The sequence below is a fragment of the Phaethon aethereus genome, assembly GCF_964289735.1.
Source record: "Phaethon aethereus genome assembly, chromosome: 3".
Classification (NCBI taxonomy): domain Eukaryota; kingdom Metazoa; phylum Chordata; class Aves; order Phaethontiformes; family Phaethontidae; genus Phaethon; species Phaethon aethereus.
Window position 1 is genome coordinate 104,223,316 of NC_138576.1, and position 13,031 is coordinate 104,236,346.

General features: G+C 40.1%; 1 protein-coding gene across 1 annotated transcript in view; it reads right to left on the reverse strand.

Moving 5' to 3' along the window:
• Positions 1 to 839: 839 nt before the first annotated feature.
• The window catches only part of LPGAT1 (lysophosphatidylglycerol acyltransferase 1), a gene marked incomplete at its 3' end in the record, with an annotated part of 62,163 nt that continues 49,971 nt past the window's right edge, over positions 840 to 13,031 (reverse strand). Inside the window, exons 6-7 of the mRNA XM_081998163.1 lie at positions 6,257 to 6,363; positions 840 to 991 (exon numbers count right to left, since the gene is read on the reverse strand). Of these exons, the coding sequence (XP_081854289.1) occupies positions 840 to 991; positions 6,257 to 6,363 (259 nt within the window). The remainder of the gene's footprint in view (positions 992 to 6,256; positions 6,364 to 13,031) is intronic.

Below are 13,031 nucleotides of genomic sequence, written 5' to 3' on the forward strand. Positions count from 1 at the left end.
ATGTCTTTCCTTCACTGTATTTTCACCTTTAAAAGTGCATTTTGAAAACTGATAATCATCGTTAAGATGCATTCTGAACAAAAAGGGAAAATAAACCAAGTGACTTTGTATTTTCCAAGTTTCCTCATAATACGAGATACTGGTAGCACACAGAATTCGGAGAGCTGATGGTAAGACCACAGCAGGGATGGGCTGATTCATCAAACGCAGACAGCTTTTAATCATACTGCGATGCTGCGATGCTTTTTTGAGGACTGATTCCTCACAAAACACACCCGACGCTGGACCTTATTTGGGTCTCGGTTTTAGGTCAATGTGTCTAATACAACAACTGCTGACTGCATAGCTGCAAAGATACCACCACCAGCTCTGTCAAGTATCTTTGACTCCAGCACAATGAGTTGCAATAAAGTACAAGTTTGTGCAAATGAGGAATCTCTACCACACCAACGCTGTACAGACTACTGAAGAGACAAGTTGCTGAATTTTCTGAGCTCTAACTACAATGCCAAGAAATGCTTGTGGTGACAGAGCTTTCTCGTCATAGGCATTCTTCTACGGTGGTTGTATGATTGCACCTTTTGTCCAAATGCTGAATTTGCTTAAGTGTGGGTGAGAGTATACATTTTTAAAAATACAGACAATTCTTAAAATAATACATCATCAGGTCACTATGTTACTGATCTTCACTTTTAGTGGAGTTTAAAATTTCCCCAAAGAGAGGTAAGAGTCTGTCCAGTATTTTCCTTTACTCTTGAATATTCACATTTGCACATACAACATGATATTCATCTGCAAGAGCCTGGATTCCCACTGTGTCCTCAGGTCCCATTCCACTTTTAAAATAGGCAATGATAAAAATACTGAAAGATGCAGTACCACATACCGCCTGACAAAAACGCAAGTGATTGTATGCCGACTAGCCACAGGTTACTGAGCGTCATCTCCCGAGAAACAGCTTTTGTTTGGCCCGGCAGTGGAGGAAAAGCTCCTAAAAGAGAAGAGAAAATACATTTACTCCTTCTGCAGCAGGAATGCCTTAACGCACAGGACTCTATCATCACTGTCTGTTCCAGCAACAGTGCCCACAAACAAATAATTGGTTACTTCTGCATTCTGCTGTTAAACTTTCAAAAGATTCTCCGGCATTATCAGTCATCCTCAAGAAAATTAAAAACCCCCACCTAAAGAACAATTTTCATTTCATTTGGATATAAACTTAAAGCATAAACTTAAAAGCATTCCGTAAAAGCAGCCATCCTCAACCTTTGCAGGGAGATCCACTGTCAACTAAGTCTTCTCTGTTATTTTTGAAGTTATGTTACTGTCCATATGATCAAGCTGAATGGACTCCATATGAAACCTTACAGCTCTTCCGTAACAATTTTGTATACTGTGAAGCAGCAATACACATACAATTTCCAGGTTCCCCTTGAATATACACATGCACGTATTTTTTTTTTTAACACAATAGTTTCCATGTGTTGTTTGAACATTCATTGGCCAGTCAGTCATATAGGCTAAGGAAGCAATGGAATTTGCTATTCAGTTTTCTAGAAAGACTTTTTCAAATGTCCGTTTAAATGAGAAAGGCTGGCAGGAGGCACAGCTGACACAATTTAAAAAAAAAAAAAAATCATTTTCCCCTATTTTCACAGAATCACAGAATCACTAGGTTGGAAAGGACCTTCAAGATCATCAAGTCCAACCATTAATCCAGCGCCACCATGTCCCCTAAACCGTGTCCTGAAGCGCCACATCCACACATTTTTTGAACACTTCCAGAGATGGCGACTCCACCACCTCCCTGGGCAGCCTGTTCCAATGCCTGACCACCCTCTCAGTGAAGAAATTTTTCCTAATAACCAATCTAAACCTCCCCTGGCGCAACTTGAGGCCATTTCCTCTTGTCCTATCACTAGTTACTTGGGAGAAGAGACCAACACCCTCGTCGCCACAACCCCCTTTCAGGTAGTTGTAGAGAGAGAGAAGGTCTCCTCTCAGCCTCCTCTTCTTCAGACTAAACAACCCCAGTTCCCTCAGCCGCTCCTCATAAGACTTGTGCTCCAGCCCCTTCACCAGCTTTGTTGCCCTTCTCTGGACACACTCCAGCACCTCAACACCCTTCTTGTAGTGAGGGGCCCAAAACTGAACACAGGATGCAAGGTGTGGCCTCACCAGTGCCGAGTACAGGGGCACAATCGCTTCCCTGCTCCTGCTGGCCACACTATTCCTGATACAGGCCAGGACGCTGTTGGCCTTCTTGGCCACCTGGGCACACTGCCGGCTCATATTCAGCCGGCTGTCAACCAGCACCCCCAGGTCCCTTTCCGCCGGGCTGCTCTCTAGCCACTCCTCCCCAAGCCTGTAGCGTTGCATGGGGTTGTTGTGGCCAAAGTGCAGGACCCTGCACTTGGCCTTATTAAACCTCATACAGTTGGCCTCTGCCCATTGATCCAGCCTGTCCAGATCCCTCTGCAGAGCCCTCCTACCCTCCAGCAGATCAACACTCCCACCCAACTTGGTGTCATCTGCAAACTTACTGAGGGAGCACTCGATCCCCTCATCTAGATCATCAATAAAGATACTGAACAAGACCGGCCCCAGAACCGAGCCCTGGGGGACACCACTTGTGACCGGCCGCCAGCTGGATTTAACACCGTTCACCACAACTTTTCTAATTTACAACACTAAATTACATGTGTCTGAATGCATCAGAGCTTTATAATCATAAGGAAATTGTTGGCATATATTTACATTAGCATATTAAATAATCTGTATTACATTTTACTGAGATGCACAAAGCCTAGATGATATGAACCACTTTGTTGTTAATCCTGAACACTGGATAGAAAAGCTCTAAATATACCAGAGAAGATGATGTACTTGCTGCAGCATTATGGAGTCACAACCACTCATAGAAGAAGAGATGCATGAATCAAAAAGTAAAGATATAGCAGTGGCAATTCTGAATCTTAGAAAATGTGCAATTTGTGCAATTAGATACCATCAGCAACTTATCTGTACGCTTCACATTTGCAATCACTGGAGGAACTGCAATCAAGCATTTAAGACAAAGCTTTTCTTCCTGTAGGAACGCTCTTAAATAAAACAAAAACCCTAAAAAAAAAACCCCAACCCCAAAACAAACCAATAAACATAAACAAAAAAACCCCAAAAACCTAAAAAGCTCCTTGATGAGTCCCACCTTCCCCTCCCCGATACGTATTTTCACACACGGGCAGATTTGTCACACGGTTTATTCCCCAGTAATTCTCACTGCTAAGCTTCCATTTGTCCACTCTGCACTACATTTGCTCTTTCATGGCCCCTTTGTTTGCCCGTACCAGCACTGACCTCCGGTTTAAATAACTTTCCTTTCTCCTTGGTACTGACAGCGACTGTCTCTTCCCCCTCCTCCTCTCCCAAGCCAACTTGTATCTTACAGAGAGAACAATGCTTCGCTTTCCTAGCTGAGACAAGCCAAGCACTTTCAGTTGTCCAAGGAAATGACTCCTCCTTCCCCTTAATCACCTTAGCACCTATTATCTGTCCCTCTTCCCAGTTCAATTCGTACTTCTTGAACGGAGATGACGGACCTGCATGCAGAATTTCCAGGTGAGGTTTCAGATTTGGTACAATGAAGAGTATTTCTGTAGCACTGCTGAAAACCCTCTCCTGTAGCCCTGCAGGACGACATTGCTTACTTTTTTAATTACGTTACACCAGTTGGCTTATGATCAGAGTGAATGAGGAACACGACAACTTTAGTATACAATTACTCATTTCTACTGATAAGCTCCTAGTTTATAATTTTTTTTTTAAATTAGTCTTCGAGTGCTTTTGTCCTGCTAAATGTAATCTCATTTGTGTTACTGCAGTGTTCAAGGTTATCCTGCTGAAGACTTCCGAGAAATCATGAACTTGCCAATACATGCTTCCACTAGCTTCTAAAATAGGAAGCTGTGTGTTGCTAATACCTACAGATATTAACTGTAAGCTGTTTTAATTTTATAAATTAGATGCGTAAAATGCATCCAAGAAAAGATGGGGTAGTTTCATATTCAAATTTTAGGCAGATACTTTTTTGTTTGTTTCATTTTAGGAGGTCTAATATTACAGGTTTTCCCCAGATCAATTAAAGTCCTTAACACTTAGGAATACGCAAAAAGGAAAAAGGTGGTTTAGGTTTTCTTTCTTCCCAAATAAAAATATGCCAAAAGAATGTATTCCTACTGAAGATACCGTCAATGCATGCCTTTAAAGTTTCATGTAGCATTAAATGTTACTTCAGCTTTATGAAGTCAACTTTATGAACTGAGACAAGTTCCTAAGCAATGTGTATTTAAGAAAAACAGAGGGGAAAAAAAAATCTTGAAACAGCCCTAAGTCTTAAAAATATATCAACTTGAGACAATGTAACATGTCAAAACAAAACTGGCTTGGGAGCAGCTTCAGGGATTCCCCTCACCTCAGGCTGCAGGACTTTTCCAGGGGGTTTCCAGAAACTGTAACTGTACTTTTGGAGTAAGCCAACAAAAGCAATGCAAGCAAGTTCTCAACTGGCATAAATGGTAGTAACTTTAAATTATACTAATGTATGCCTAATAAGGTCCTATGTCATAGCATTTACATTTAAAACATGTCTTATTAATGCATACTGATTACATTGGCAAATCGTAACCAATTATCCTATTTTGGAAGTGCATTTCAATGAGTAAATCTGATTATATTCATTATACTCGCTGAAATCTGGTCTAGTTAGAATTTCTGGGTATGACTTATTTTAATGGTATTTGTGAAATTGTCTCAACAACAAGAATTCCTTACCTCCTTAGTGACTACACTTGTAGTTCTAAACAGATTCACAAACTTATTTGTCTAATAAAGTCCGATATATGCATCTGGATACAATTTATAGAGCAGGGTCGGACTTCCACCATCAATGATGGATGGGTAACAGCAGTATTTTATAAAGCAGAATACAACTCTGGGTTGTTAAGGAATTCTATTATCTTTTTAAGCCCTACAATTGATAAATTAAGCACTTAAAACAGAATTAAAGCAGTCTGTGCAATAAATCATCTAATAGAAGTAGCTTTGTTTAACACAGTCACTCCGGAATATTAAACTGATTATTGAACTGATTCACAAGAATGAATATTTTTCCCCCTCAACAACTGTGAGACTTGTTAATGAAAAGATTATTTTTCTTCAGAGACAAGTTGCATTATTTCATATGGAGTCTTCCTATTCAGTCTATGTTTGATAAACTTCCTTTCCTGTACGTCTAAATAAAACTCTATTTTTTCCTTTCAGGATTTTCTTTTTCTTTTGTTATGATGAATGCCTCTGTTTTTTACACGTGGATGGAAAAAAAAGAGCCTTGAGGAAACACCTCTCCAGCTATAGTTTTATAGTATTTACCCGATATTTTAAGTGACATGTTTGCAAGTATCCCTTCAATAATGTTACTAATGCCCTAAATTTATTTAGATGTCTCTGATCCATTAACACTGAAAGTGTATTAAGATGGAAGTGATCCTCAGTACCTTGCAGCAAGGAGGCCAGTACTGACAGCACAGGGCTGCGGACTGGGCCTCCAGAGACTTTATGCCATGTAATTCTTACAGATCCTTCCAATCTTTCTGTTCAGCTTAACAGGAAACAGAAGACGACTATAGTTTTGGATTAGACCTGCACACTACTTAGATCGGTTTTCTCTAACAGTACAAGCTCCAGAGGAACATGCTAAACAGCCACACTAAGCAGATGAAATAACCTGCCTCACCTAAGAATCTTATTTAATCCCTTTTAGTCAAGAACTTGCTCCTTTTAAACCCTGAAGGTTTTATATCCCCTCTAAACTGAACATAAGCTCTGAATACTGTTACTGCGCGTGTAAGAAAGTTCACTACTTCTTTGAATCTCGCTAAATTGTTCCACTCAATGAAATTCCACGGCAGAAAGTTTCACAGCTGAACTATACGTTATTGCGGGGGGGGGCGGGGGGGCAAATTCCTTAGGTCCATTTTGAATGTGCCAGCTTCCAAACGCTACCCTATTCTAATGCTACCTGGGAAATTTACCTTTCCTAGATAATTTTTTATCATACTTTTTTGTCACATAAAAAGTATTAATAACTGTATCTATTGTATTCAAGTGAAGAGTGTACACATGTTCTTAAACTATTTTAAGATCTTTGTAAGAAAAGACATTAATAAAGCACAATTCTGTTTGCTACAGTTTATCCTACCTGTTTCATAGAAATGTGTCAAGAGATCCTCCTTTTCAATGAATCGTTGGTATAGCCAGTGTGTAAGAGCTTCAGGCTCTGCAGGTACATCTTTAACTGGAAAAATCCTACCAAAGAAACACATAAATTAAACCTAGGGAATGCATTCTCTATGTGAAGAACACTCTTCCCTTCTGCTCCAGCCCACCCCAAAACACAGAGAATGAGGATTTGGTATAAATCTAACTGCATGGTTCATTCTCTCTCCAATTCATGCATCACATAGGTTATTAAGGATACAAAACTGGAATATTCCAGGTTAACAGCCAGACGCACACCGAGGACATAGGCATTATTAGCTTCTATCAAATGCTGTAATACAGCATTTGATAAAAGCTACTAAGTTGGTGGTTTTGTTTTTAAATAGATTACCACTGCACTGTATTACTACCTCAAAAAAATACAAACCAAGCAGCAATGAAGTTCACACATTGAAAGAAAAAGAAAGAAAAAGACTGAGAAGGTTCATCCACAGTTTTGAAGAAACAGTTCTTCAACGGGCAGAAGCTACGCAATGACATCACTAAGTACCAATAGCTCTTCTGTATCGCAGAAAACAAGTCCTCTGGGCTTTTCCAAGGATGCCAGCATCTTTGTCTGAAATTTCTAAGGCAGGTTTTACACTGAAAACTGACCATGTAAGTGTACTCAAATATTGCTACTCCGTTTTTAAAACCCCAATGGAAGAATTACCAATGTTCTGGTACTTCTACACTGAATATTAGGTCTACTTAGACAATCAGATATCCAGGGCAGAATTCACCGAGATACATACGTACTGAAACCCCCAAATAACCCACCATACCTCAATGGATTTTTTTTTTTTTTTAAATACAACTTCAAGTCTTACAGTAATTGCAAAATCTCCATAATAGACCCAAAGTGCCTTTTGATATATGTAAGAACTTACATATCCACTGTGTTTCACTGGGAGGCCAATGCAGAATAGATCTGTGTATCAGTCTAGCCTGAAAAATTCATACTCTGAAATGTAAGACCTTTATTGTAGGCTTCTCTTTTCACGTGAGGTCTCATTTACCCTGTCATCTATGCCATGCTTCTATTTTCATTTCTTTTTAAACAGCGTCTTGATTGATTATTCTGAAAAGAATTTGAAGTAACACCACAATCATGTGGGCAGTGTCTGAACAGATTATGGGAACATCAGACTACAGAAATAAGACACTTCTGAAGAACGCTTCTGTTGATGTTACTGTTTTCAACTTGCTTTGTTGCCAAGTCATTTGCACCTCCTCCTTTCAGTTTGATGCATGGAAAAATAAGCTGTAAGGGGAGAAGAGCAGCAAAGCATTGCTCTAATGAGCAAATTAAAAATAATGGTGCTTTGGTGTACAGAGATAACTTCAATATAAGGAGATGAACAATTTTATTTACCAACTATGGCATCAACATGAAATAGGTGTTTCATGGCAGGTATTAATCTCGGGTATTTCTGTAGCCTTTGTAGCAATTCTGCCTACATCCTTCTCACACTGCAGAGTTCTCTGTGCTCTAGTAAAGCCAGTGTCAGTAACCAGAAACCAGCAATTGTTCTCTCAGGTAAAATACAGTTTGAAGAAAAGTCTTTGGCCAAAGACAAATATTATGAAATAGTTGGTGGTCCAAGTAAACAGCTCAAGTCCTCGGCATGCATATTAAGAACAATGACATAAAGACAGGTAATAAAGAACTATTTTATCTTGAGGCCCAGATGTTGTACAGCAGATTAAAATTACATCACGTAGAGGCAAGTAAAAAACAAACCCACTGAGAAAGGACCACTTTTGTTGAGGGTATAACACCAAGACAGACTTACTCTCTGTCCCCAAATGCAATCGAGTTGCCAAGCACTATTTTTACTCTCTTCTGCCTATCTGCTCCAAAGAGATAAAAGGACTCGGCAACTGAATATTGTGTTTCACAGTATATTTTTGAAGGACAGGTGTCTGCTTACGCAAGTCTGAAGACGGTTCAGAACTAGCAAAACGCGTATGTGGGCTCAGGGACAGAAGTCTAGGATCACCTGGCTTCATGCGCAGTTTCCATTGCAAGCTGCTGATATTCGTTGCCTCCACCTTCACTTCTCAGTTACCTAATGGGCAACAACTCTACAACTCAGCAACTTAGTTCAGTCTGGTATTTTTCCAAGAATGTACCTACTAGTGTGAGAACATTACCAACAAGAGCTTACAAGGTACTAATTCAAAACAATTTATGAGCTGGCACTTCAATGGAGCAGCGAAGTAGCATAAGCGATACCAGTATTGTGAGAGACTAACGGAACGTGGCACATGACTTTCCTGCTTGAATCCATCCAGGCTCTTGTATGAATCAATACGGTACCAGAATACTTGAATCTCTGGATATTAACTCTGCTTCTTAGAAGTTTAAGAATCAATCACCGTTACACCCATTTTGAATTAATATTAACACAGAGTAGAAAACAACTGGCTTTCCAATAACGCTACACTGGCTGCAACAATTTAGCAATGGTAAGTGCTAGTGCTTGTGTATTTAGAAGGACTTTCAAACATACTTTTAGGTTATCCAGAGTTATTTTTACAAGAAGAACATTTTTATTAATGACTGAGGCAAATTAAAGACAAAATGTTTAAAAAAATTAAAATCCTTACAGTATGGAACAAACCATTCCTGTACTAGATAAGGTGAAGCCAAGTCCCATTTTATTTATACTACACATGCTGCCAATAAAATCATTCTCTGCCTATCAGATGGTTCAAGCTATAACCTGTGTTTTAAAAGAACACACTCTTTACAGAGAGATTGGGTTCAGGAAAGGTAACTGAGAAAAGTCTACTGTTACACAACTCTGCACACAGACCATCCAAAACAAGGGTGGAAAGCCGATGCTCTGACTGGAGTAGGGTCATCCCCAGCCATCGGCTGCGAGGTCTACCAGGTCTAGTGTTAAAGATGCAGGAAATAGTTTCTTCTGTTCAATGAGATATGTAAACAGTTGTCAATGAGGTCACAGTATGAGCATCATCTTGGCTCTACCCCACCTTTGGGTATACAGCATCAGGAACGCCACTAAAAGCGAACAGTTTGCTGACCTCTTCAGGAAAATAGAATGTTATCACCACATAGAACTGTCCTGACTAGGAACAAGGTCAACATGTAATATCTGAAGCTTCTAGATTCTCTTGGGCACTTTTGGGACAAAACTAACCTCACATTGCATGAAAATAAGAGCGTCTTTGTTCCTGGTGTAGCAAACAAGGAATTTAATAGCAATGGGCAAAATGATTTCTCATTTCTCATCAATGCTTTGCTATCATGAGAGGGAAGTGGGGAAGCGGCTAAACTTCAGTAAAAGCAGTGCTGTCTCCGCAATGAAGCGCTGTCTTCTAGCTAGAGGTTACCTGTCTGCAGCTGTGAGGTGACAACGGTCGCGGGACACTCCACGTAGCTGACTGAGGGATGGCAACTTTCTTAAACCACTACACAAATGTGCTCTATGTCCCAAACCAGAATATAGTAGCATAAATGACAGTCCAGGAAAGAAAAAAGGATTTTTAAAAAAAAGGAGATGTAACTGCCAAAGACATGCTGGCATACATAAATCGTGGAGACTTGCCTACTGATAGGCCATTTCTCAAAAGATACCAAATAATTTTCAGAAATGTGGCATTTTCAGAAACATTTAATCTCTTTTAAATGGTCCTTACTGGAGAAACAATCTCTGATTCTGTATTAAAATTCTAAAGTTCACAGATCCCACCTTAAGTACTAATTGCCTTTCATCATCTGTCCTACCCTGAATTAAAGTTCTTTATTATCCCCTACTCTTTCTAAATAATAACATTATTTGCTGTTTCAATGACTCTTTAAATAAACTCGGCACGATGGAGGTTGTTGGTAGATCTCAGGCATGACCAAAAGTAAGTTACTTGCATAAATAAGCATATTAAAATATATTGACAAACTGGATGCCCTTCATAGACATTTCTGCAAAACTCATTCTGCAACCACAATTTATTCCATCCTGTTTATAGCTCGGAGTCTCATTTATTTCAAGAAATCTGTATCAATGTAGACACACACAAAAAAAGAACTTCCTCAGTAGCTGAAAGCTTGTTTCAACAGCAGCACAGTACAAAAACTGGTATGAGAAAGAAAGGTGACATAGTACTCGTCCGCATTATGGCACACGGACAGCCAAGTTAGCTGGAAATAGCGTGGTAGTTTCACACAGCAACAACGCAGCTATCCTCTGCGGCGGAGGTGGCTATGGCTGCCTCTGACTGCGGGGCCTCGGCACCACCGTCACTATCACGCAGTGCACACGTGGAATCTGGTCATACAAGGGCATGACCCAGCAGGAAGCTAATGCAAAAAAAACCCAACCCCACACCATCCTTTACTGAGGGGAAGCTAAGCATCGAACAAACTTCATACCCAGGGTTTTTTTCAGTGCTTAACTCTGGGATTTTGACAACAGAACTGCAGCACATGGGAAATCTGACTATTAGAGAAACTTGGAGACCAGATGAGAAACACCAAGTCAGTTAGGCTAAAGAAGTGACTGGTGTAAGAAGAAAAGAAATAATCCCAAAACTCAACTCACTGTGGGGAAACGATGGGAGCTGAGAACAGTAGCCAGTATGCAGCCTTGCTACACAGACACCAAACCACTCAGCTTATTTATGCTGAGCACAACTGCAGTGAATCTGGATTTATGGTCAATGGACACCACAAAATGACCCAAGCATAAATCTAGACCAGAATGGTCTCATTTATAATGAGAAGAGGAAACAAACCCTTCCAAAAGGCTCATTAAAATGCAGGTCTCATCATGATGCCTCTAGTTAGAGATGCCTTGCACCTTCCAGCCCTTGGTGGGTTTTTTTTGGTGCTTACTGCTTTAACAGTTGGGTTGAAATTTCCCCAAAATATCCCAGCACTGTTTGACCTGGAAGAAGGTAATTAGATATTTTCCTTGAATATTACATTTTGGAGAACAAACTCAGTTTTTCAGCACTTTCCAGTGAGTTTTGAGACAAGTCTGTCAGGGTCAAAAATTTATTCGATTGTTAGAAGGGTTAAGTTCTCACGCCTTTCTGTTTTGAAGAATCTGAAACATGCTAATTGTCCTTCTAGAAAAAAAGGGAAGTTTCTTTCAACATCCTGAGGAAAATCAGGCTACAGCTTAGCCTAATTAAGAACTTCCAAAAAACATGTCATTTGTACCAAAAATTGAAGTCTGAAAAGCAAAGTTCAACTCATTATCAAAATGGAGCTTTCAAACAAAAAAGATTACTGGATTAAACTCATCCTTCTCTGCCATTTCCATCAGCTAGAGAAGCATCTAAAAATGAAAACGTAAGGCTGCTTGCTGTGTCCTCTACACTCCTCTGTTGCTCCCTACATTGGGTGAAAAATAAATGATCCTGCAGTAAAAGGACAGGCTATGAGAAAAGGCAAACGCTAGATCTGAAAGACCGTAAGGCAGAAAGACAGGATGTGACCAAGGGGAACAGCAGAAAGGACTGACCAAGCGACCAGAACAAGAGAGCCTCTGCGGTCTCCTCTGCTCCAGTTCAAGTAGCACAGAAAATGTTGCTTTTTTCACCCCCACTACTGTCAGACATCAATTCTTCATTCTGGACTACTCTAAAAGGGGAAAAGCATGTTTAAATCCCAATTCTCCTTTCATACAGTAGAGATGGTATCTGGTCAAAACTATTCTTTACTTTCTCCAAAGGGTTTTTTGTTTTTTTTTTTTTTAATTTTTTTTTTTGCTGTAATGCAGTTGAAATGATAGATAATAAACTAGTGCGCTACAGCACACAGACTCACACAGAACTTTATCTCTCCCAAGTTACTTAAAGGTTACCCTTAAAATTTATTTAAAACGTAATCTCCTGAGACATTCCAAACTACAAACAATGAGCAAGATTTTATTGTGCTAAATGAAGAAAAAGCGGGGGGTGTGTGTGTGCGGGAACAACAATCCAGCCATTCTCAATATACATTTCATGAGAACTTCAGAGAACATCTATGTCAAATGCAGAAAAATTGAAATACCTCTGACATTTTCCATCTCTGGAAGACATTTCTGTCATTTCCATCTTTTTAAAGATGAAGTCCACTTTACCTTGGGTTTTCCTTTGCTAACTGCGTTTGTTTCAAAGAATTCAAGAAATGCACCAACTTTACAAGGGACATCTCAGGCCTTTTCAAACCTCAGTCACTGATTTAATCCTTGCCTACAGTGTTAAGGACAAAGAGTAGTTAATACCCAATTGTTATCAAAATTAAGAATTACTAAGGAACCACCTCGAATTTGTGACCTGCAGAATAAGCGCTGGGGTTCTGAGCTGACAACCCCAGATACTTCAATGGCTCTGCTACAGATCATGTTTTGGTCTCCACATGGAGGGTGAACTTAAAGTAGTTTAGGTTTCCTAGTCAAGCTGTACAGCTACACAGGTCTGGTGTGTCATCCTCTGGCCCGCGGCTTGACCAGCCCTCTGGGAGCAACACCGCACAGAAACCCCCCAGGACACTTTTCAGCACATTAAAAGGTAGCTCTGCGTTTCCCAACAGAGGTGCCAGGGCGAGAGGAAGGAGGTTGACACAGTAGGGATCAGCTAGCTGGCCACAAAGGACAGCTGTTGTAGCGTGCACTGTTTAACCAGCATAAAGGGTTTTGGTGTTTTTCCAGAACTGCTCCTGATTAAGATCTGACACAGAAACAGACTTGAGACATCAC